This window comes from Glycine soja, chromosome 8, assembly GCF_004193775.1.
Source record: "Glycine soja cultivar W05 chromosome 8, ASM419377v2, whole genome shotgun sequence".
NCBI classification, from domain to species: Eukaryota; Viridiplantae; Streptophyta; class Magnoliopsida; order Fabales; family Fabaceae; genus Glycine; species Glycine soja.
The window spans coordinates 21,078,675-21,105,312 of record NC_041009.1 but is presented as its reverse complement, the minus strand read 5'-3'; the positions used below and the strand labels follow the sequence as shown (position 1 = coordinate 21,105,312).

Sequence of the window (26,638 nt, the reverse complement as noted above, 5' to 3'; positions counted from 1 at the left end):
GTTAGTGGAACTCTCAAGCGGGTTGCTTGGGGACTGGACGTAGGCACAAGGGTGTGGCCGAACCAGTATAAAACTGAGTTTGCATTTTCTCTTCCCTTAATCTTCTTTATTTATTATTGCTTTATATTCATATTCAAGTTGCTTCATTTGAATTAATATTTAAGAAGATTGTCATTAAGGGAATTCATAACTTAAGTAAAAAGTAAGATAGATTTTTAATTAGGAGAAAAGTTTGGAATATCTTAATTCAACCCCCCCCTTCTTAAGATATCTGAGGCCACTTGTCTAACAACCATTTCTCCCGGTTAGTGAATGAAGAAGTGACGAAGGAGGAACAAGAAGTGAGGGGTGAATTTCTAGATGAATCCCTCTTATTTGTAGTTGAAAGGCCCTGGTTCACAAACATTTCCAACTACAAATCTACTAGAGTCATTCCACAATATCTTAACTGGAACCAGCAAAAGAAATTTCTTCATGATATCTGTTTCTACATTTGGGATGATCCACATCTATTCAAAATTAGAGTAGATAACTTGCTAAAAAAGTGTGTGACCAGAGAGGAAGCCCAAAGCATACTGTGGCACTATCAAAACTCACCTTATGGAGGCCATTATGGTGGAGATAGGACAACTATCAGAATACTTCAGGCTAGATTTTTCTGGCCTTCCATTTTCAAGGATGCTCATGACCATGTACTTCGCTGTGATCAATGCTAGTGAATAGGGAAAATTTCAAGGAGGAATGAGATGCCATTGCAGAACATCATTGAGGTAGAGGTTTTTGACTGTTGGGGGATTGATCTCGTGGGCCCTCTACCATCCTCATACGGGAATGCATACATCTTGGTAGCTGTTGATTATGTGTCTAAGTGGGTGGAAGCCATAGCCACTCCACAGAATGATGCCAGGATCGTGATTAAATTTCTGTAAAAGAATATTTTCTCCCGCTTTGGAGTACCTAGAGTGATGATCAGTGATAGGGGTACGTACTTCTACAATGCACAACTGCAGAAGGTTATGGGGCACTATAACGTCAGACATAAGATGGCTTCACCTTATCATCCTCAGACCAACGACCAAGCAAAAGTGTCAAATAGAGAGCTAAAGAGAATTCTGGAGAAGACCGTCGCTTCTTCAAGGAAAGATTAGGCAACAAAGCTGGATGATGCCTTGTGGGTTTATAGGACTGCATTCAAGACTTCCATAGGCCTCTCACCCTTTCAGATGGTCTATGGGAAGGCGTGCCATTTACCGGTGGAATTGGAGCAATGAGCTTACTGGGCCCTCAGATTGCTAAACTTTGATGAATCTTTATTTTGTGAGAAGAAAAGATTACATTTGGTAGAGCTAGAAGATATGAGATTAAGCGCCTATGAATCAGCTAGGATCTACAAGCAGAAGATAAAGGCGTACCATGACTGGAAGCTACAAAAGAAGAACTTCCAGCCTGGTCAACATGCGCTACTATTCAATTCAAGACTTGGGATTTTCCCAAGGAAGCTCAAGTCAAAATGGTCAGGACCTTTTGTAATAAAAGATGTCAAGCCAGATGGAGTAGTGGAACTCATAGATCTAACTTCAAGTGAACCAGAGAGGAGTTGGATCGTGAATGGACAATGCTTGAAGGTCTATAATGGGGGCCATCTAAAAAGACTTACCAACGTCATCTATGTCCAAGACCCATGAGGGATCCAACATCAAGCTAGTGACATTAAAGAAGCGCTTACTGGGAGGCAACCCAGGATTTCTTCTATTTGTCTTATTTTCTATTTTGTTAATTTCTGTTTTTAAAAAAATCTTTTTCAGAAAAAAGGAGAATATTAATCATTTTAAGTGATTTTGTAGGTTAATGGGGGAACATTGTCATGATTTTAAGAAGAAGGTTCTGGCGCTAAGCGCCCCATCTCACGCTAAACACCTATGCATAGAGGCGCTAAGCCCAGACATCTCGCTAAGTGCCATTATCACTAACTGAGGGGAAGATCAAGGGACTTGTGTCCATCAGGCACTAAGCACGTCCTGCATGCTAAGCACCAACACCATTAATGCAACTGTTATTGTCAGGTTATGTGCTAAGCGTCGCACTCGCGCTAAGCGCTTTGCTTGTAACTACTGGAAATTGAAAAATCGCTTAATACTATAACTTCTCCCTCTTCTTCCCCTACTTTCTCATTTCTGCTTATCCCAACATTCTATTGCACATGTTGTTACCTTACATACTTTTTTGTCTACATTGCACATTTCTTGTCTTTATTTTGCATTTTGGTCACACTAGGTAAGGTTCATCATTTGTTCTTATTGTTTTCACCATGGGATCTTGGTCTTTGTCGCATTCGTAAGTTTCTTTGGCCTGATATACATGCATCATTGTTGCTTTTTGTCATCCTTACCTTGTAAAGTCGCTAAGCCCACACTCATGACTTAGCGAGTTCTGACCATATAGGCATAAAACAATTTTTCTTGGGTTTTTAGATAAGCGCGCTAAGCGCCCCATGGTGGCTTAGCGCGAGCTTGAGTTCTAGGCTCATTTTTTTTATGAACATGCTAAGTGCCCACTGGCGGCTAAGCACATGCTTGCAATTCTACAAAACATACGATGAGTGCGCTAAGTGCCCCTACGCGCTAAGTGCCCCTACGCGCTAAGCGCGTTATTGAGTCTCATGCATTTATGAGTTTTGTTGTTGAATGTTCATGCATAGGCTTATTGCACAGTCTCACACAGGACTGAGGCTGGACCAAGATTTTTCTTTCTTTTCTTTTTCTTTATTTCTTTTTATTTGATTTTTTTTCTTTTAAATTCAATGTAATGTCTTTTGCATTAATGATAATTTAATTTCAGCAGTTAATTTCATTCAGTTATTAAATAAATAAAAATTGCATGATAGACATAGGAAATAAATAATTGATTGTGACTTGTTTTTGGATGAATTGATGCATGAGATACACTGTGTACTAATGAGATAATGGTGAAGGTTCTAATTTTTGTGAGCATACATTATTGTGAAGTGGTGAAGTATGAATCGAAAAACAAGAGTGAAGAGGTTAGCATCACATGAGTAGGCATCTTTTTTTTGACCCCTTTCTCATAATATTTTAATTTTTTTTATTTTTTTAAAAAATAAACATTCTATGAAGGTTATCCTAAAAATCGTTTTAGAAAATCAACTTTTTAAAACGATTTTTGAAAAAAAATTCTTAGAATCTTCAATTTTTTTAAAAATATTTTAAGACGACGTCTTAGAAAACCTATCTTATTATTCTCATTTTAAAAAAAAATTCTAACATGGTTTCAAAATAAAACCGTCTTAGAAATTGTATTTTTATAAGACAGTTTGAAAATCATCGTAAAAGTCTTAACTTTTCATAACGATTACTTCAACCACAATTAAAAATTATCATAAAATATCCATCGGAATTGTCCTAAAATTCACTTTTTTTTAGTAGTGAATATCATTACTCTTGCATCTTTCTTATCAAACCATCATCTTTTACTTTCTCCCAAGGTATGATATAATTGAGTCAATACATTAAAATTTTAGTTTTGTTGTTTAAGAAAAGAATATTCAATTTTTTTTCTCATTTATATAAATTAGTTGACTTTAAAGTTTAAACATAATTTATCTAATTGAAAATATGAATTTAAGCGTGTGGCTTATTTAATCTATTTATTTATGTCTTAACTATTATTCCTGGATTTTTTTTATTGAATTATATTTTTAAGTTTAAACTTAATATTTAACATATATCTATTAATTTTACCTTGCTAAAGGTGAAATTAATAAAATTGAAATTTTAATGAAAATTTGAATTTTTGATTAAAAAAAAGACGGTAATAATTTAAATAGGGGTCTTAAAAATTAGAGTTAAATAGGTGGTAGGAACAATAAATTAAATTACTATTCTTTAAATAATTAATACAGATTTATAAATTATTCGTGAACTATTAGCATTAAACATTAAAAAAATAAATTTGACTTAAAATAATTGAAATTGATTTTAAATTTAATATTTTTTATTGAATTAAATAAATGAAGTTAACGTATCATTTAACAAGTCAAACTTAAATAATAATTCATAAAGTCTTTTATTATTTTACACGCCTATTTTAACTCCACTTGTTTCATTAGAATTCATCAAGTTGGTCTTTTCTTAGTTCATTAGGATTCTACTATATTGAGATGTACATTCGCACCAGTCGCATCAGTTTTTATGCATATATCAGAATAGTTTGTAAATATAATGATAAGTTAGTCTGCCCAAGTAGAAGAAAAAAATTGAAAAAAATTGAAAAAAAGGGCGGAAAAATATAAACAAGGCTAATTTACACTGACATTTTTTTAATTTTTTTTTTCTGATAGCACATCATACCTTTTTTTTTTTTCTGCATGTGCCTAAACTAACTCCATAAATTATTTAAAAAATATTACATCAACATTTTTTATAAATTATATAAACATTTTAATTATTTGAAAAAAATATTATAATGTGTATTCTTAAAAAGAAGGCTATTGTAAATATTAACAAAATATGAATAATACGGGTAATATAAAAAAACCTTTACTGGTCTCACACTAATTTTCTTTAAACTAGTGGAGAGCCCGTGCGATGCACGGTTCGGTATTTTACTATAAGTGACATAAATACTATTTGTCACAGAACTGTTTGTATCATTAGACTCTAAGTGAATAAATAATATTTGTCAGGGTGCTGTTTGTATATTTTTACTGTAAGTGATATAAATACTATCTGTCAGCATGCTGTTTGAATATAACATAAAGATAATTTGCATGAAGACTTGATTGTGTTGAAAATATTTTAAAATTGATTTAAATTATATAAAAGAAACATGGGAAATAAATTAAAAATATTTTGTTTTTCTGGAAAGAAATTATTTTAGATGTATTTAATTGTGAAGAGGGACTAAATTTTAAAAATAATTTTGTAAAAATGTTTAGTGAGCATGTGAAAATAATATTTTGATTATAAAAGATAATTTAGACTCATAAAAAAACTATGTTTTAGTCTTTGTTTTAAAAAATGTTTCAGTCTATACAAATAATTTGTCGTGATGTTAAATAATTTTGTTATCTCTATAAATAATAGTATTTAATTCTGATCCTAAATAAATTTTAATTTAATTCAACAAAAAAAAATTCAAATTTTTAGTTATCTGTTACAGGTGGTGGCAGTATTGAGCTATCCGGTTTTTCGTATAAAGCCGAAAATGGACTACACACAGACGTGGGTAAAAAAAAAAACATAATAGAAACAACAGTGTGTATGAAAACGAAATCAGACAAAGCTGACACATGTTTTTAGTGTTTCAGTACAAAGGAAACCGAAAAAGGTAAAGACACAACGAATGGCAGCAGCATACAAATAGAAGGTTTAATCCTGCGGCTACACTTTTGATCAAAACAGTTTTACTAATTGCAACCATTTATTTGAAACAAAAATTCGAACCATTATATTATTATGGAATAATATAATCTAAACTTAAATGTTCATTTTATTTCATCATTTAATCTAATTTAGAAGCCAATATTGACCTATCGCTTTTTTCGCATAAATACCAACAATATTGACCTATCGCTTCAACGTAATTTGGAAGACAAAGTTCGCAAAATCAATATAAATATCAAACGACAAACAAAGCGCTGAGCAAAATTAACGGAACATAAATATTTGTAATATTGAGATAGGAATCGTGCAGTTATAGTGAGAAAATTGTCTGGTGGTAGTAGTAGGAAACAAAAACCATAAAATATTAAACTTTAAAAAAAAAAGATGAATATAAAAGAACTTATTCATCAAAGTCAAGGTCGGTGTTGCTGTTGTTCCATTCGATGGCTTTCCTGATGAGCAGCTCCCATGCATGGTCATGAAAACGGTAGTAAAAGACTACCTCATCTCCGGGTCTTAAATTTTTTTCATGAATCAGGTTGAACCATGGTTCTGTAATGGCTGGGATGCCATGGTGGATGCTGAGTGGCCATTTGGTGGATTTTGAAAGTCCGTGGTGGATGGTAATACTTTTTTTGGAGCCATACACAAATTTGGAAGCCGCTGTAGGAAGTGTCTGTATCATCAAAACAAAGGATGGTTAAACAAATTGATGAGGAAACCACAAAGTATGATAGACTGAAAAAAGTGTAGTATAACGCACCAAAGGCAGGTTCTGCTGTAGCATATCATCTGTGATATCAATTGTGAAGATGTATCTCCTTCTATAAATGATGGGCTTTAGGCTAGAGTGGTGGTGTGCAGGTCCGTCAATATAAATGGTGAAAATGGTGTTTTTGTCACCGGCAACCAAACGTAGAATCACGTTTTCGTTGAGGTTGTGTGCCCTTCTAAAATCATTCAAGTCATCAGCAAAAAAGCATTTAGTACCGAGTGTTCTTACCCGAATGAAATGTATCTCGCCATCGTAGTGGAATAAAACATATTTGGGGTAGTTGCGCAGCCATTGCCTGTGGTAGGAGAAAGGAACTTGGAGAAGGTTCTGCGGGCAAAGAAAGTAAGGCGAGGCAGTTGAAAAAAAATGGAAATGCAGTTAAGTCGAAAGGTGCGGTGAATCTTATGCTATCCATTGGATCGCGTGGGAACTATACGAATAATGTGAAAATATTAAGTAACCAAAGGAATAGAGGAAACAAATATAAGAAAGATGAAAATGAGAAGAAGAAGAAATAAATTACAATAGTGGAGCGTGATGCGGAAGTGGCCATAAGAATGCAAAGAAGATGAATAGGGAGTCTAGTTTGGTTTGGCAGGATGCGAAGAAGATGAATAACAAGTGTAGTATAGGTATATATATGTGTATAGAAGTGTTGTAAGTGGCGGTGGTGTTATATCGATATAATAACTGATTTAATTAACAAATTAAATGGTGACTCTTGGATGCAAAGAAGATGAATAGGGAGTTTAGTTTGGTTTGGCAGAATGCGAAGAAGATGAATAGGAAGTGTAGTATAGGTAGATATATGTGTATAGAAGTGTTGTAGTGGCGGTGGTGTTATAGCGATATAATGATTGATTTAATTAAGAAATTAAATGGTGACTCTTTGTTGTTGAACGATGCAAAAAAGAGTTGTGAAGAGTCACAACCCTATACAACGCTGACGTCTCTCGATAATGATTACATTTGATGCAGTATAGGGAGATACAACTACAGTAATTGTCTTAGTGCATTTATTACGATGGTGCCTTAGTGGTGTAAGTTTTATGTGGGATGGGAAAATGGTTTTTTTTTGTAAACAAAGTGGAAGTTCAGAAGGCAATCTGATAGCAGAGTAAGCGGGATATGAAGCGTGTAGGAAGTGTGTACGTATCGGGAAAAGTAAGGGTTGAGTAGCAGTTGTGCAGTGTATTTATTAGGAATACGGATTCGTTGGTGTAATTTTAATTTGGCAGTGAATATAAGTTGAATTTATTTGTAGAGTAAGTGAAAGTTCAAAAGGTTATGGTATAGGACTGAAAGCACGAATACAAACTGTGGATGGCTGGTCCAGCACCCCAAGGACTTCGAAAACATTTTCATTAAATTAAATCATATGATATCATTCATATTCATATTAAATATTAAAGGATTGAAGTTGGATTTATTTGTAGACTAAGTGGAAGTGTAAAAACCAATCGTATAGGAGTGTAAGCACGAATACAAAATGTGCAGGGGTGGTCCAGGTAGTTGGAAAACATTTTCGTTAAATCACATTAAATAAAAAAGGATTTCAATTTAATCAACCATAATATGGATTTGTACGTGTATTTCGTAAATTATTGTATGATTTGTAGTTATATAAATAAATTACCATGAAATAAACAATTTGATATCGACCATGTAATATAAATTTTCAGATAACATTTGCAGCATTAAATAAATTTGTTGAAGTGTGTTATATGTCAAACTGAACAAAAGGAGTAAAACCGAATATGATGTAGAATTAAATAAATTAGTTGAAGTTGTATTGAATTCCCCGAAGTGAGTATAAAAATTTTGGAATGCAACAACATACATAGTGCATGTGTTATATGTCAGACTGAATAAAACAAACAAACAGAAAGGTGTAATTAATGCAACAACATAATTGTATTGTATGATGGAAGGATACCTGTTTATAAATTGGCAAAGACTTCATTGTAAACAACATTAGTGGTAATATTTTTTGGATTACCATCATTGTCATGTATGAGAATATGAAGTCCATCTTTGCTTTTAACCCTTGAGAGTGCAACATATAGTTGGCCATGACTAAAAACTGGGTGTGGCAAATACAGTCCTATGTGGTGTAATGGTTGTCCCTGAGATTTGTTTATAGTCATAGCATAAGAAACTATGAATGTAAATTGCCTCCTTATAAGTTTGAATGGCTATGGAGATTCAGAAGGGAACATATTTATTCTGGGTATGTATGTCCTATTTCCTGAATTAGGCCCAGTAATTACTTAAGCCTCAATCACATTAGATCCGAGTTTAGTGATAATGAGCCTAGTTCCATTGCACAGGCCATCAGTCTAGTCGAGATTTCGTATTAGCATGATTGGAGTTCCAACATTAAGTTTTAATTTATGATTAGGTATACCTAATGTTTGCAATGAATACAGGAATTCAGGTGGCAATAATGCAAAAACAGGATTGAGCAATTCATCTGATTTATTAATACTATCTGCGCTGCAATACTCTTTTTCGTGATTGGGTATAAGTGATAGGACATAATCATTTATTTTGTCAACAATTTCTTTTTTAGAGGCAAGAACAACTCTTTTTTGCAAGTAATCTGTGTCACTATAGTTATCTATCAAGTTAGGATAGGTGGCTTCAACAATAGCATGGATAGGATCATCATAATTTTTTATAAGAAACTCATATGGAATAGTGATTTCTGAAAATCCTTCATTATATTGTCCAATTTTTCCATCTCCTATGTCAAGTAGCCAATGTGAAAATTGTTTGAGTTCTTCATTGTTGGGCTGTTGGGGAGCATTTGATAGCAATCTCATGTTTTTTGTAAGTTTAAGAATTTGGCAATGGTCCCAAATGTATGATGCATTTATAGTTGCATGGACGATGTCTGAGCGATTACCTTTTGGAACAATTGGCAAGATCTGTCGGAAATCTCCACCAAAAACCATAATTTTCCCTCCAAAAGGCAGATTGTTTTGCATGATTTCTTTAAGACTTTTATCTAGTGCCTCAAATGCAAATTTATGACACATTGGAGCTTCATCCCAGACTATTAGTTTTGTAACCTTTAATAATTCAGCTAACTCACTGCCTTGATGAATATTGCATGTTGAATTTTCTGTTGCAGGGACTGGGTTTAGGGTTTAGGAACAATTGGCAAGATCTGTCGGAAATCTCCACCAAAAACCATAATTTTCCCTCCAAAAGGCAGATTGTTTTGCATGATTTCTTTAAGACTTTTATCTAGTGCCTCAAATGCAAATTTATGACACATTGGAGCTTCATCCCAGACTATTAGTTTTGTAACCTTTAATAATTCAGCTAACTCACTGCCTTGATGAATATTGCATGTTGAATTTTCTGTTGCAGGGACTGGTATAGCAAATTTGGAATGTGCGGTCTGACCACCAGGCAATAGTAATGAAGCAATTCCACTTGAAGCAACTGTACAAACAATTCCACCATTGGAGCGTATACCAGATGATAAGGTTGTCCAAATAAATGTTTTGCCAGTTCCACCATATCCATAGAGAAAGTAAACTGCAGTTGATTGAGTGTTAACCACAGACATAATGGTATCGACAATAGTTTTTTGCTCATCTGTAATTATATATTCACATATTAACAAATAGTAATATATACTATTGTGATTAAGGAGTTGCTATATCAAATGTGTCATAATTTGTGAGTACCTGTGAGCAATTGGTATGCCGTGTTGTATTGTTCTGCTAACATTTCTTTGTCATATGTCATTTCATTATGGATCAGTTATTATGATGTTGGTTTCGTGCATATCCTATTGGGTATGGCATGGATGGAAAATCTCGCAAGCTCCTTCTGTTCGCTTGTAGCATATTCTCAATCTCAGTTAAGCATAAATGAATTGTTTCCTTTTCAGTAAGGCGAATACATGTGATTAGTAAAATAATAAACATAATGATTTTGAGTAAACAATATTTATTTAGAATATATAAAATCACCTTGTTTTCTATGATTGAATATGATATCATCTGCCATCCATTGTCATGTCTGTTGCCAAACATATTCTGGTCTGTCCATGGTGTTCATAAATAAAAGCTTGACAAATAATTTTCTTAGGTAGTGTGCAGTACCCCAATTATTAGCTTCCTGTAAAGCACTAATAAATTCTTGATCACTACCAAGAAAGCCTTTTGCAAAACATGCTTCCCTAAATGTAGGATATACCAGACCATTGACTGTTCTAATGTCACTGTAAGACTGTGCACCTTTAGCAGTGGATAGCATCATTCTAAGGTAAAACAGTTCACCAACTGAAGGTGGGACCCATATGAGTCTGCCCATTGTATTCCCTTGTTTTATTGGTTGCCAGCATCTTTTGTGGGCGACATAAACAAATCTTGAGATATATTGATGATATGTAAGATCCCGTCCATAAGAACATATTTTGTTAGAATGCATCCAAGCTGTGAACATGGATTCTTTGATTGTGTTTTTTGATAGGACTTCACCTATTTGTTGATCATCTGTCCAGTAAACATGCTGTTGATTTTCAAGGTGGAAATATAGCCGCTCCACTGCCAAGGAACGCGCATGCATTAGGAATGCAAAAATTTTCCAACATGCTTCTGGGGGAGATACATATCTATTGATTCAAGCAGCACACATATATTGCTGAAGATAGAATCAGATGTTGGTAAGTTTGAGTTAAACATATAACATCAAATAAATTAATTTATGTTAAATGATTTCGTTAATCAAATCAGGTGAGAATAAAAGGATACCTGCAATCAAGATATTGCTTAATTTCATCTTGATTTCCAAGAGAAGCTGTGATACGGTCAGAACCTTTGTTGATGTATTTGAACAGATATTTAATGGATGTACTTTGATTACACCATTCCACGTTTAAGTGTGTTTTATACTTTAATAAAAGTTGTGGATTGTATGGTACAACAAATATGTTATCTAGTTCAATTCCATTTTTCATCACTGTACGACCATCATTTCTTCTCCTATAAACTGGGAATCCATCCTGGTCAACAATTGTTGCTCCATGGAATTTTTTTGGAAAACATCTAATGCACTTTCCATTGACCATACATGGTGATTTTTTATTTGCAAACCCACATGGTCCATGCATCATATGGTTGGAAACAATTTCAAATAATTGTGCCTGGCTCTGTTTGTCAGGTATTTCTGCTGAAATCATTTGATCAATATCGTGTGGGTTTGGTAACTTGTTTGAAGGGTGCAAAAACATTAAAATGTGGACATGTGGCAATCCTCTTTTTTGTCACTCAATTGTATAAATATCTGAAATAAACTTGCATCAGTGATATTATAAACATCAACTTAGAAAGTAGGGAAAAAGTCATAGAATTTTTTATTACTTACATCCAATAATGTTGCCAAAGATATTGCCATGTTTTAAGTCATTCATTAATTGATTGAGTTTTATTTTGAAAACTCGTGTGATAATATCAGGGCAATTACTGGGGGTCAGATTGGATTGTGTGACCTTGCGTTGTATTTCTGGCCATGTTGGATTACATGTCATTGTTAATAATAAGTCTGGAAATCCAAGATGTCCACAAATTGCCATGCCATCAAAATATAGTTGCTCCATATATCTTTGACCACCAACAAAACTACTTGGCAGTATGATTCTCTTTCCTATGTCCCTACCAAGTGTTTCAGGATGATCATTAGAGCCAATTAAATTGATGTATTTGTCAACCCTGAGTTGTTGTTGATGCTGTCTGACATAGTTTAGTTTTTGAGACTCAATCATACAATATCCATCAACAATCCATTGCTGAAATAATCTTCTTGAATGAAGTATAGTCTATGCTTCATCAGTTCTTGACTGTAGGCGGTAAGAAAAATATTCGCGTAATGTGACTTGTTTCCTCTTTGTAGCATGTATATTGGCATGATCTTTGTGAGGTATATTTAGTCTGTAACCATCTTCTCCTTTTGGGTATAAAAACGGATATTGCAAAGGAAAATATGCAGGATGAAGTTCATGTATTCTCTTCAGAAGTTCGGATTGTTTTTCTATTATAATACCTCTTTTATCAGCTGAGTGTTCATCACCAACAATCAAGGCAACAACTTCAGTGGTAGTTGGTAAGTTATACAACCTTCCGTCTGTTTGTCTTTGACTAATGAGTTTCATCTTCAGGTCTGGAACTACAGCAGAATGCAATTTGTCCCTTGCCATTCGAAACCTTTGAGCATAGTGATTGTGATGATCAAGCATGTCTTTGATTGCAATGATAATCTGTTCATCAAGCATATCATGCATCCTGTAAATAAAAAATTAGCCAGAACAGCATACACAGCTATTTGAATATGTAATTTTTTACATGTGTGACATAAGTATGAATACTAACGGGTTTTGCGAAAGTTTGTTGATGATCTCATTGTCTGTATCATAAATATATAGTTGTGCAAACTTAGGTGGGTTATTAGGCATAGGGAGGAGGCTTCCAATAAGATTATGTGTTTGTCCATGTATAAGGAAAGTTGGAGGTCCTTTTCTAGTGTTATAGGATTTGTCAAATTTGATATCGGGAGATGTAAAAGCAAACATTAGATTATATATTCGTATGTACTGCTGGAAATTCTTAGCTTTAGGATCCTGGTTATTGAAAAGTAAGTGATTTAATGGATGGGGTGGTTCATGCAACAGAGGCAATTGTATTTTTCCATCAGAACAACATAATGAAAACCTTGGTTTGTTTGTTTGTTTGTCTTTATTTATCCTCTCATCATACCACATCATAGCCTTACAATGTGAGCATTCCCATACAGGATCTCCGATATCAATGTAAGTACCACCTATAAATAAGGTATGAATAATAATTAAATATATCAAACACATTTGAATAAATTTTATAGTTGGAAGATCAAACCTGTATTTTGGTATGCAGATGAGGCAGATAGAAAGGTCTGTTCATCATAATCATCAAGATCATCTATTGTTGGGTCATTTAATGAGTATTCTATGCATATTGATATGGTATAACACACATCAGCCGAAAATATTTGATTTATTTATTTGATCATCAAAGAAACAGAATATAAAAAAATATAAATAATGGATAAATACCTATATCAATGTTTTCCTATGTCATATTTACATCATCATCACTGGAATCTGAGCTGTCATAGCCGACAAATTGATCATGCTGTGTAGTGTTAGTTGGTGTCTGATGTTCATCTGGATAATAAATAGCCAATTTGGCATTCTATATATAAGTTGATTGTAGAACAAAATCTGAAAAGAATGTAATAATAAATAAAATGTGTGCATGTAGATATTTGATAATAGCTTAAGAATAAAAATTACCTCTGTGAATGTCTAACTGTGTCATATTGGAATAAGTATTACTGGCTTGGTATGTGGATGTAGAAGCAGTAGTTATATTTTTTTGATTGTCATAAGATGACATCAAATTTCTCTGGATGGAAGAAACATTGACTGCATGTCTTTTTGAACATCGTTTAGAATCATCTATAGATAAAGTCCCGTGCGATGGTGGTGTAGATTGGAAGCTTGTAGCAGGGTTATTATTATGGTTAATGGTTGGACTACATTGTGAGATACACTGCAAGTTGTCTATAACAATAGTTTTTGTAAGTATAATATAATATTAATGTGATGATATGAAGAATAATAATAATCTATAAATGAATTACAAATTACAAATTACAAATCTGTATTAAGTATTACCATTAGTAGCTGAACGTTGTCTTTTTCGTTCTTGTAAAATAGTTTTCCTACGCTTCCTTCGTTCAGCATATATGTCCATGAGTAGTTGATTTCTGCAACAACTGCCTTATAATTGCCAAACAACAGGAAAATCAAATGTTGAAACTGAGTTGAATAAGTTGTTGTAGTAGGCTGACTTTAAAATGATACCAACATTATAGTTATTTGCATTTGCTTCACCGAGTAAAGGGATATGTATTTGCAATAGAAAAAGCAAAATAGCATAAAACAATAGAAAAAATTGTATTCAAACGCATTAAATTTCATACTCAATGGTTTAGTGCAGCACGAATGATTTGCTGCTCTAAAATGTTAGGTTTGCAAATTCTCTGTCATGTGAACATTTATGATCATCGTTTTTCTTATTGAAGTTGTAAACATGTAATTTTTTATGAGGGAGGAAACAAAATGTTGGAAAATAAATGGGGCATTGCCAAATGAATCGGAAGTAAGAAATGTTTTTTTAACAATTGTTTGCATAACATTAATATTAATATTGATATTGATATTGATTGATTGACATCAATGGGGAATTGACAAAGGCCGTCAAATGAGGGAAATAAGTTGGTAGAGTTGGTGAATCCAGCTAACCCATGAAGCTTAGTCAGTGTTGCCGGTAAACGTGTATCTATATGTGTTCTATTAAATGCATCGAGGCATTGAGTGTGGCATTCCAAAAAATAGCCGCCTATAAAACATAGAATAATGATACCATATATTTTCATAGCTGCACACATTAAATGCATTTGCAGATAATGAGGTCAGTAACAAAATAATAACAATTGTAAAGTATCCAAAAAATCAGTGCATTGAATATTGTATATATGAATAATAGTATATAAATAATAATAAATTATGGAAGTCTGGGATACGTTAAGCATGAGTTAATTTTTTTAAAAATTATTATTATCATTATTATTATTATTATATAATTAGTATAATTTATTATAATTATTAAAATAATAATAATAATAATAATAATAATAATAATAATAATAATAATAATAATAATATTAATATTAATACTAATACTAGTTGAATTAAAATTTAAAACCATATATAAATATATAATAATACTGATTCCAGTGTAATATGCCAACATATTTGAAAGCAAAAAACAAACCCTGCCATATACTTGAAAAAGGAACGAAACACTGTTATAAGTGTTATCCCTTGCCAATTATATATAATTTTATATAAAAACATAAATAAATATAAATATAAGAATAAATAAATTAAACCATTAAATGACATAAGTTAAATTTTTTTGTTTCATGTTTAAAATCTTAAAATTAATTGATTGATTGTAAGAATTTAAAGTTGATTGCTCCTCATAGATGTTTAAAAGCTAATTGATAAAATACAACAGCAGTTTATTGCATGAAACCAAGTATTTTGTTCGTCATACAATCAAACTTGACTTAGTAATATGCAAATAAAGCAAACCCAATCGATTTATATGCTATGGTATCACAATTTGAATAGTTAATTGATATAGTTGTATGTTATTCATTTAATTAATAATTGTGAAATTGTGATGGTATTCACGATGGTAAAGAGTATAATACGGATGAATATCAATGAAAAGTTAAAGTTTAATCAAATATTATCATATATCATATATATTTGATATTTGATTGTTTATACATCATTTGCTATGAAATGATGGTGGACTGCACAAAATATATTGTCATATCTACTCAGTGAGCAGATTCAATACGATCAAATTGATGATAAACAAAACATAGAAGCTGAAGCCACAGGATTGTGAAAGTCCCAATTACTCAGCCTTGATATGTTTGTTAGTTGATAACTGATACTGTGCATGCTCATCAGAATCGAAATCAGAACTGGTTTGCTGACAACTAATCCTTTTGGTTGGAGTTAAACAGGTAGAGTTTCCAGGATCGTAATCAGAAGACTGTGACAATGATGGCTGTGAACACATTTACCAATATATATATTAAGAACAATATCATAAGTAAATATTTGACATGATGCAATATTGAAACAAAAGACCCACCGTGGGAACAAAAATTGGTGGTGAACTTTCTGGCTCAACAGCTATTCCTTTTCCCTTACTTGATTGTTCCTGCATGAAAAATATTAACACAGGAGAAACACCATTTATTGTTGTTGACCTTATACTGTGATAAACTTATTTAGTTATTACCTTCAACCCAAGGGTGGCTATCAATGATTGAATATGATGGAGTTCTTCACTCACATCCAACACAGATGATTGGCGTAATTGTGAACGAAACTTAAATCTGACAGCCCAAGTTTTCAACAGGATTTCATCAATACACGTTGGAAATACCATAATATCATCCCCAGCCTAGATAGGTGAAATAAATGGTATCAATGACAAATCACAGAATCATTATTTAATCTATGGTTCAATTGTGTAGAACATACCACTATCAACTCATCTCGTCATTCTCCAGCAGTTTTACCAAACAGCTTGATACATGTTGCATCCCAGAGAAGGAAGTTTCCTTTGTCCCCATTATGCTCCATCCTAACATTTAATTTATACCTTGACATCCATAGAAATTTCAGGGAAATTTGCTAAAACAGCAAAGCGTGTAAATAAATAATCAGTACAAAAAATGATCATGGCTAACCGTGGAACTGTATCGACGACACTGGTATGACAAGAATGGCAAGTTGAGCCACCTTTTGATGGATCAAATGTCGTTGTATAGTTAGGACAACTGTCCTAACTCCATGGAGCATCAATAATGATTTCGTCAACTGTTCCAACAGTTAAGCAATAACAATCCTGTAACATGGTGAATAATAGATGAAGAAACAAACATGTGGTAGAGGCCATATTAACAAAAGCATTGTTCAACTATTAACGTGCCTGAGATTGTTGATTTCACCTATACTGACCACTTGAGCATTCTACAGAAATTTTTCCACCACATTACTCTGGCTAGATTGGGACTGAGAACCATCTTTATCATTGATCATCCCACCAAAATAAAATGGCACAGACAAACTGAATGGACAACAATATAAAAAATTAGAGTTCAACCATTAAAGCGTATAAAAAATGCAAAGGAACTAAAAAACATAAACGCTGCAGTATACCAACACTGTTAAAATGCAAATTTAATGACAAACCTTTGATGAAATTCATGTATCTCTGTAATATCAGCGTTGACATACAATTTAGATCCAAATTTGATATTCTGCACGCTTAGGGGATACTTGTCTGGAATGATATCCATCAATATCATCAACAACATACATATTTATTACCCAGAGTAAATCAATCTATATAATAAACACTAACCAACACCAAACACACCTGTAGCATCCTTGATTTTACCTAAGGTCAACATAACAACCAATGGTTCCTAAAGCAGAAGGTTTTTGTCAATAGCATCATGTAGCTGAATAGCATAGTCCTCCCAAACAGTTGTTAGAATGTCGCAGTTACTATGACCAAACAATCACAATCAGTATGTTAGTTGTTGCTAACCCATTCATCATATCATATATCATATAAAATAATCAATCGTCTGATTTGTTTAGTGTCTGAACATATATATATATATATATATATATATATATATATATATATATATATATATATGTATGTATGTATATGTAAAATTAGCATATTTGAATACCTGTTATCCCTGAGCTTGATGTCATCCTGTAAGGGGGATTAACTGTCTTAACATCGATCAGATCAACAATGACACCAACAATATCTTGTCAAACATGGTCAGGCAAGACAAATGTTAGTCTGACACAAAGATGCATATAAAATTGTTGGTTAAACAAAAAACTAAACAAATTGACCCACTAAAGTATGGCGTGGTGCGAGGCCAGAGATTATATTAGTAAAAAGAGTTATGAGATAAACATTAGAAGGAATTTCTGGACGGTGAATTTCCTTGACAGATGTAGTTTTTAGGAAATAAACCAAATATGGAGTTGGGCTGACTCTGTATTCAGATTAGTTGTCAACAATCCTCGGGTTCTGAATCAAATACGAAGAACCACACTGTAACTTGTCCCGCAATTCAGTGAAGAGTTCTTGCCAGAGAGTAGCTCCAATTTTTGAACCCTGAAACACTTAAATCATAAAATGAAGTGACATGACATACAATACAAATTAGTAATAACAACAATCAGAAAGAACAAAAAAATAACCGTTTGGTCCATCAACACCATCTCAATTGTTTGTTTACTATTTTGCTTTCGAGCTTGCCAAAGATCAGTGATATGCACAACTATTTTCCATGTTCCTTTTTTGGTGTGTAACTCAGATATCAGATTTTCTTTGCGAGACATCACTACAAAACAGATAATAAAGACCATTGCGAATCACAAAAAGAGAGACTAATACAAAGAAAATAGGAATCACATTCAACAGGAACAAATAGTTGGGACAATACCAACATTAAAAACCTTTTTGTCATTGAAAAAAACCTCGCCAAACAGAAATGCATAACTCAAAACGTGGTAAGAACAAAACAACAGCAGACATTAGCAAACCTTTTTGGTTTTGCAAATAGTGGCAAACAGGAGCAATCCGGCAAAAAAAGTTGGACGAAAATAGAAACCTACATATAATAGAAGAAAATAGCAACACACGTCAGTAAAGCCCAACAAAAAGGTAAAGGGTAACAGGGAAAAAAATGGACAAGAACAGAGGAAATAAAAAAAAATCAAATACAAAAGTAATAAAAGATTTTAACACAACAATGAAAACGGACAAAAACACAATAACCATACACAAACCTGGAAAAAGAAGAATCAAATGACAGCTTCACGGCTGGATATAGAAGAAGTCAAACAGTACTAATCAAAATGAGAATGACAATGAGACAAAGGTTACATTTGTTTTTAGTCCAAAGCAAAAATCAAAATGAGACAACATTTGTTTTCAGTCCAAAACAATATACAACCAAATACAACGAAACTAAATGACAATAAAAATGAGACAAAGCTCAATTATTTTTTTTTTCAGTACAAAGCAAATATACACAAAAAAAACCAACTACAAAGGCAAAGCTTTAAACATGAAGGAAAATGAAGAGTCCAAAACAATACACATAAAAAATAAACACAAAGGTAAATGTTTTTGAACACATGCATGCAAACGAACATAAAGGCCAAAACGAACACATGCATGCAAACCTGTTAAAAAAAACAAAATAGAAACAGTTGTAGGCATCAAAACAAATAGAAAGGCATAAACAGTAGCAATGTAAATCAAAATCAGGCAAAGTTCACGCATGTTCTCAACACTTTAGTCCAGAGGAAACTAAAAAAGCTAAACTGACAATGAACACATAACCGAAAAAAAAGCAAATGCAACACAAATCAAAAGTTCAGAAAGCAAGCGCAAAGGAGAGAAATAGTGAACGGAGTGAGCACAGAAAATGCGAAAAGAAGAAATGGGAAAAAAATGGAAAGCAGAAAAGGGAAGAAGCAAAAAGGGACAGGACGGACGAACATAAACAAAGAGACAACACACGTGCACTGAAGTGAGCAATCAATAGGACAGGTGGCAATACACGAGAATGAGGAAAAAAGAAGCATTAAACACGACAATGAGCAAAAGAAGGCCTATAACTGGACAGGTGTCAACAAGACAGAGAATGGACAGTGGACATGTGTCAACAAGACAGAGAATGGACAGTGGACAGGTGTCAACAGAACAGAGAAAAAGTAGGCAGGGCCTTGTTTGTATAATTATATAGAAGTCATGAGATCAGTGCTTGTTTTAGTATATAGTGTTGAAATATCTTTAATCTTTAATCATTATTTTTTTTATTCTTTATGCGAAAACTAAAAACTTACATGTCTATAACTTAGAATAATTCACCAAAAAACACTAGGATCTATAACATAATTGATTAGTAAGGATAAGATTGATATTTAATTCCTGATCTAAATGTTTTTCGACAATTGTTATAAGATTTTTGCGGCTATCCATCCCGAACAACCAATGAACAATGTAGCTCTTCAAATAGGGAGAAGAAATATTATATATTGACGTATATTGGAGACCTTAGTCTTCGATGTGCTAATCTAATAAGATTCTCATTATTCCCTAATGCGTCAAGAGACATATATTTATATCATCTTATGTAACTTAATTTGATAACATAAATAAAACCCATTAATAATAAATAACTAATATTTATCCTATAATATTAACCATAATAATTATTATTATTAGAATAAAAAATTATAATAAATAGTATATATATATATATATATATATATATCGTATATGTGTATACAGAACAAGATGCATCACCTAGTTCTCAGTGGTGTCACTCCAGGGTTTCCAATTATAAAGGGAAATTTCAACTATCCCCAGGAATGCCAATTATAGACACAGCTGACATTCCATGGTGCTGCATAGGCGACCCAGCCATGCAGAAGATATATAATTATCTTTCAAAGAGACACAATATTCACATTTAACAGATTGGTGGCTTTGCAATACCATTAGAAAACTTGAAGCCGGAGCGTTTTATCACGAAAGATCCTACCAATTGGTCCACTCATGGAGAGTGGTGATCATGAGTTTAGATCACGGGCAATTCTGGGAGGAAGACTTTTTTGCTTGAGTTGGCTTGATCAACAACTCCTTGTTCGGCCATATACATTTCATTTGGTAGCTTCACTGTTTTTGACCCTCATCAACTCAAGGAACTAGCACTTGGACTTGACCTCACAAATAGGCCTTTTTCTGTGGGTTTTGCGTGGGGATGATGCTAATGGAAGCACCAAAGTCACATACCCAGATGAATTTCATGGTACTCTTAGCAAAATTGTTAAATGGACACCTCAAAAGAAGGTGTTAAGCCACCCTACAATAGCTTGATTTATTAGTCATTGTGGTTGGAACTCTACAATGGAAGGTGTGTCCAATTGGGTACCTTTCTTGAGTTGGCCCTATTTTGCTGACCAATTAGTTGACAAGTCTTATATTTGTGATGTGTGGAAGGTTGGGATTTGTCTTGGATGACAAAGGGCTTATATCACGTTGGGATTTTACTGCATATTGCTAAAAACCAAAACCGATCAAAATTAAAAGACCCACTTTATATTGATAAAAGAATAGTCATGGTTAAGAATTTTTACAATATCACTAACAAAAAATTGAATACTGATATTCATAAAAACCAAAGTAAAATGATAAGTCAAAAAAATGTAACAGCTAAAACCCTTCCTTAAACTGATATAATGCATAAATCAATTTAAAGAAAAATCAAAGTCATCCGTACTTCAATATTAATGGAATTTAACTGATCTATGAATTGTTATAAATTTCTTATTTAATTTATATCTTTGATTAATATGTGTTGAAAAAAATCAACTAATAATATGCTTTGAAAGGCAAACTCAAATCATTCTCCAAAGCCTCAAAGGCCACTTGATTGAGAGGCTCATTTAAATTAAAAAAGTAAAAAAAGTTATATTTTCAAATAAAACTAATCTTTACACAAAACATAGTAGTGTTATTACTTTCTTTTTTATAAATTAAAAAATTCAACTTGTAGAAATTCATTGGAACTATAAACATATATTAATCAGGATAATCTAATAATTTCTGAAAGATGCAGATATCCTTAACCACAATATTTTTTTTCCGAAACATACTGGAAAAAAATTATATACCCAAACGTAAAACTGCCCTCGTTATTTATTGAAACATATGATTTTATCATACACTGTTTTTTTTTTAATTCAAAAATCCGTTGAGAATTCAGATCCTCTCAACCCGAATTCTTAACTCGATTTTTTTTTAAGAAAAAATATTTTTTTTTCAAAAGATTTAAAAATAATATAAATAAAGAAAGAAGTATATCTCCTACAGAACATTTTTTAAACTATCATTAGTTTTATCATTTTTATTTTTACGTTTTTATTATTCTTGTCTTATTACGCGTGTCTCTTTATCTCTTATCTTATCTAGGGTAGTGTTTTAATTTATGTCTATTATATAATTAAGATATAATAATTATTTATTCATTGTGTTTTTTAATTAATATAATTTCTTTAAATCATTTCCCTTTTTTAAAAATTTATTTTAAGATAACTAATTATTTTTCTTTTTTTTTAAATTAATGTACATAAGAAAACAAAATCATCAACAAAACAAAAATTAAACTTCAGATAAATTTACATGTTATGTGTCTTAAATTTGTAATTTACAATTTATTTAAGTAGCTATACGGTAACTAAAAAATCAGATAATATTCTCTAATTTTATTATTTTTCTTTATTTATATTGTTTTAAATCTTTTAAAAAAAATAGTTTTTCCTAGAATAAATCACATAGAATTTGAGTTGGGTGAACCCGAACTCTTAATGAGTTTTTGAAAAAAAAAATTTTAAGAAACATAATATAAATTCGAGTCCCTGAATTTACACTTTATACGGTAAAATTATATGTTTTTGATAAATAATGGAAAGAGTCATATGTTTGGGTATATAATTTTTTTTTCTCTGTTTCGAAAAAAAAAATCCCTTAACCACAGTCAAGTACAAACTTTAAATCAAGGAACAGTAGTCACGCAAGACACTTTTCATCTCCCAATAATTCATGCACTGAAAGCCAATTTCTAATTTGATGGGCGTCCCTCACTTTCTTCTAATTCCATATCCAACACTAGGACATGTGAACCCCCTTATGCAGTTGTCTCAGGTTCTTGCCAGACATGGCTGCAAGATCACTTTTCTGAACACAGAATTCAACCACAAAGGAGCAAATACAGCAGCAGGTGTTGGGATAGACAACGCCCATATAAAGTTTGTGACACTCCCAGATGGTTTGGTCCCTGAAGATGACAGAAGTGACCACAAAAAAGTTATTTTCTCAATCAAAAGCCACATGCCTCCTATGCTTCCCAAACTCATTCAAGATATCGATGCTTTGGATGCTAACAATAACATCACTTGCATTGTTGTCACAGTGAATATGGGTTGGGCCTTGGAAGTTGGCCACAAATTGGGAATTAAAGGAGCTCTTCTGTGGCCTGCATCTGCAACTTCGTTGGCCACGTGTGATTGTATCCCATGGTTGATTCATGATGGAATTATAGATTCAGATGGTAAAGTTTTCTAACTATAGATATTTATTTCTTGTTACATTCTGAGAAGGAACTGAAATTTTTGTACCATTTTGACCAATACCTAAATCTTGTACTCTTTAAGTTGACAAGAAGTATCAATTTTATTTGTTTTGTCTAACTATGGCGAAAAAGGAAGTAAAAATTTAGTTGTTTTACAATTTTATGTTATTTCTGAAAACAGCTGTAAAGAGATGCTTTTAGAAGTAGGGTAGCTTAAGAGGATACTGGTGTTTTTATATTCATCTTAGAATGCCAAAGTATACCTAGATAAGTAATATATTTGTTTTGGGATACACAATTATTGTTTTGATAAACCCAATATTACTTTCATGTCAAAATTTTTATAATTACTAGTTAACACAAAATAATATGTACGAATGAACCGAATGAACCTTTCTCCACAAATGCCACACATTCTGGACACATTCCAACACCGTCTTATTTCTTTGGTATCACATGCATCCATATCAGATTAAAGCAACGCTCAATTTTTTTATGCTTCACTAACATTTTTCAAGTATTACTTCTAAAAACATTAAAATTAGCAAGCCAAATGTAACCTATGAAATGCTCCTCTTGATTCTGATGCTAAGTTGCTAACACCTACAGTTGAGATTTCTGAGAAAATTTTATCTATGGCTGATCTGTAATTCTCAGTTAATTACTAGTGTAAATACAAACATGAGAGCTTTTTATGATTTCCTTTTTGGCATTTTAGGAAACCCCATCAAAAAACAAGAAATTCAACTCTCCACAAATCTGCCAATGATGGACACAGAAAACTTGCCATGGTGTAGCCTAGGTAAGATGCTCTTTCATCATATTGCACAAGAGATGCAAACTATTAAGTTAGGAGACTGGTGGCTTTGCAACACAACATATGATCTTGAGTCTGCCGCATTTTCCATATCACGACGGTTCCTACCAATTGGTCCATTGATTGCAAGTGACAGCAACAAAAGTTCACTCTGGCAAGGAGACACAACTTTCTTAGACTGGTTAGATCAGCAGCCACCTCAATCAGTTATATATGTTGCCTTTGGTAGTTTGGCAGTAATTGATCACAACCAACTTAAGGAATTAGCTCTAGGACTCAATTTCCTTGACAAGCCTTTTCTTTGGGTTGTACGGCCGAGTAATGATAATGAGGCAAACAATGCATGCTCTGATGAATTCCATGGAAGTAAAGGCAGAATTGTAAGTTGGGCACCACAGAAGAAGATATTGAACCACCCTGCCATAGCTTGTTTCATTAGTCACTGTGGTTGGAATTCTACCATAGAAGGTGTATGTGGTGGCGTACCTTTCTTGTGTTGGCCATTAGCCAAGGATCAGTTTGTTAACAAGTCATATATTTGTGATGTGTGGAAGGTTGGACTGGGATTAGACAAGGCTGAGAATGGATTAATATCAAAGGGAGAGATAAGGAAGAAGGTAGAGCAATTACTTGGCGATGAAGGCATAAAAGCAAGGTCGTTGAAACTGAAGGAATTGACCTTGAATAACATAGTAGAAGGTGGTCACTCTTCAAAGAATCTCAAAAACTTTATCAGCTGGGCAGAGTAATAATGCTTTGGTATAGTTTGGAAATCGTTGTAAACTTGCAATGTAGTTAGTAAAATTGTTCATTCCGTTATGTAGTATTTTGAGGACATTGAATATTATAAATATCATCATTTCCATTCCATGATAAAGGATTAGAGACCTTTACCTGGATTCATGATCTTGTTCTTGATGTCTTTCTCATATTTTCTGTTCTTTCCTTTCTTTGATTCTTGATCATCGAAGGTGGTTTTCTCCCCTCTCTCCCTTTCAATGTTTCTTTGATGACTAAGAAACCTTATTCTGTATGGCAGCTTTACTGACAAAAAAGCAGTGTCTATGTGTGTTGTTCTCCCACACATTCCTTATATATACAATTGTCTCAGAGAAAAAATTGGTAGCTGTTCACTATTTTGAAGGGAAGACATTTATTTTAGATTTATTTCTAGTTTCCTAAATGAAAATGCTAATTTGTACGAATTCAAGCACACAACCAAATCATCTTTGATTTCTGTCAAAGTTCTTATTTTTTTTTTTTGCAGTTTAATAACATGTAAACATGTGGTTTTCAGTTCACTACTAACAATCACACATTCCACTTCAAAAAAAAGAAACGTTAAGTGTGTCCCCATGGCATCTTTTGTGCATTTATTTGGTTAGAACTTAGAACACACTCAAACACATTCTTTCAGATAATAGCAAGAAATCAGTTACGGAGAAATCTATTTGTTTCTTTGCTGAAGAAGATATCGGTTTGTAGAAGTGGATTTGCTCCAACACCTAGCCTTAGAGATACCCTTTCAAGAGTCAAGAACAGAGGAGGTGCCTATTTCTACTTGAGACAGAGGTCACTTACTAATGGCTTTTTAAGAAGGAATACAAAAATGTAATTTCTAACTTAAATGAATGGGAAAAAAAATGGTCTAGCACAATGAATCTTGTATATCAGATAAACACAACTTAATGTCAATGCTAGCTGTATGGTTGATCCTATAACTTACTGTCATGAATGAACTGGTTCTTTGAAAGAGATATGGATTCAATTCATTAACCTTAACCGCTTGGATTTTTAGTTAAACATGAAAAAAAAAAAAAAGAAATTGAGAATGAAATCATCTAGCTAATTGCATCTAGTTCCTTTTGGGTCGTTCAAAACTCTTGGCTCCCAAAACGTTCGAAAAAAGCTTGCTTTCTTGTTTTTAAACTTCTAATAAAATGGCAAAAAGTTGTTGAAAACTTTAAGTGTCCTTTTCTGTGTGACTCAAGATATTCAACGTTTAACTTCCTATCTTCAATCATTGCTCCCAAGATATGTAAGCATTGACCAAGAAATCACAATATATATTCTTGTATGAAATTTTATATAAAAATAATAATAATAATAATAACAGTGGGACAGGGAGACATGTAAAAATATAACTCACAAATATGAAAATGTAATATGTCGCCCACGAAAGCAACACGGGAGAGCAAGACACTTAAATTTATTTGAATTAATGCACCAAGCACCACTCATGCGAGTCCTTTATAACCTCCTTTGTTGTAATAAGATTAAATAATGAGAAGGAAAAAGAGTAAAAGTTAACAATGAAGCAATTAAAACATTAAGGCAAGTGTAATCCACTGAAGATAGAATGGCTTGCGGTCCAATTAAAATCATATAGTATCATCTCGCAAATTAAGTGCTGGTGCGGTGCCTATACATGCAATCAGTGCAATGCAACGGTGCGGTTTGATAAGCTAGGTAGCAGAGCAGGAGATTGCCATAAATCTTATATTTCATATACCAAATTGTTTGGATATCAACCAAGGGCTCCATCCTTTGGTATATGTGCATAATTGATTATTGATTATATATATAAAATAAAGTAATTTTTTAATGTATGAAAAAAAAATTAAGTGTAAAGATTTTGAGCAGTCAATTTTGTGACCGTAGCTAAATCCGTTGTGCGTGTCCCTAGTAAAACTAATAATCGAAGCCAACGGAGCATTGTTTGTCCACGAAGAGCTATTCATGGAGAACGAGCTTTTT

General features: G+C 32.9%; 3 protein-coding genes and 1 pseudogene across 3 annotated transcripts; 2 read left to right on the top strand and 2 right to left on the bottom strand.

Moving 5' to 3' along the window:
• Positions 1–1,355: 1,355 nt before the first annotated feature.
• LOC114424012 lies at positions 1,356–1,685 on the top strand. The gene has a single exon (XM_028390890.1). It carries the CDS (start codon positions 1,356–1,358, stop codon positions 1,683–1,685), a length of 330 nt encoding a protein of 109 aa, XP_028246691.1.
• Positions 1,686–8,117: 6,432 nt separating this feature from the next.
• Positions 8,118–10,509, bottom strand: LOC114424011 (annotated as a pseudogene).
• Positions 10,510–15,689: 5,180 nt separating this feature from the next.
• On the bottom strand, positions 15,690–16,273 carry LOC114423363. Its single transcript, XM_028390099.1, has 3 exons — positions 16,119–16,273; positions 15,969–16,037; positions 15,690–15,866 (listed from the first exon to the last, which is right to left on the bottom strand). Exons 1-3 carry the CDS (start codon positions 16,266–16,268, stop codon positions 15,726–15,728), a joined length of 360 nt encoding a protein of 119 aa, XP_028245900.1. The 5' UTR covers positions 16,269–16,273; the 3' UTR covers positions 15,690–15,725.
• A 6,225-nt stretch (positions 16,274–22,498) lies between these two features.
• On the top strand, positions 22,499–24,797 carry LOC114422842 (UDP-glycosyltransferase 83A1-like). The gene is made up of 2 exons (XM_028389385.1): positions 22,499–23,043; positions 23,783–24,797. Exons 1-2 carry the CDS (start codon positions 22,563–22,565, stop codon positions 24,628–24,630), a joined length of 1,329 nt encoding a protein of 442 aa, XP_028245186.1. The 5' UTR covers positions 22,499–22,562; the 3' UTR covers positions 24,631–24,797.
• Positions 24,798–26,638: the final 1,841 nt, after the last annotated feature.

Excerpts from the sequence above, each read along its gene's own strand:
- LOC114424012 (XM_028390890.1), top strand. The coding sequence starts at position 1,356 with ATGAGATTAAGCGCCTATGAATCAGCTAGGATCTACAAGCAGAAGATA.
- LOC114423363 (XM_028390099.1), bottom strand. The coding sequence starts at position 16,268 with ATGGTATTTCCAACGTGTATTGATGAAATCCTGTTGAAAACTTGGGCT. Across the intron at positions 16,038-16,118 it reads TAGCCACCCTTGGGTTGAAG|GAACAATCAAGTAAGGGAAA; the intron begins GTAATAACTAAA and ends TTTTTCATGCAG. Across the intron at positions 15,867-15,968 it reads CACCAATTTTTGTTCCCACG|TCTTCTGATTACGATCCTGG; the intron begins GTGGGTCTTTTG and ends TCATTGTCACAG.
- LOC114422842 (XM_028389385.1), top strand. The coding sequence starts at position 22,563 with ATGGGCGTCCCTCACTTTCTTCTAATTCCATATCCAACACTAGGACAT. Across the intron at positions 23,044-23,782 it reads TGGAATTATAGATTCAGATG|GAAACCCCATCAAAAAACAA; the intron begins GTAAAGTTTTCT and ends TTGGCATTTTAG.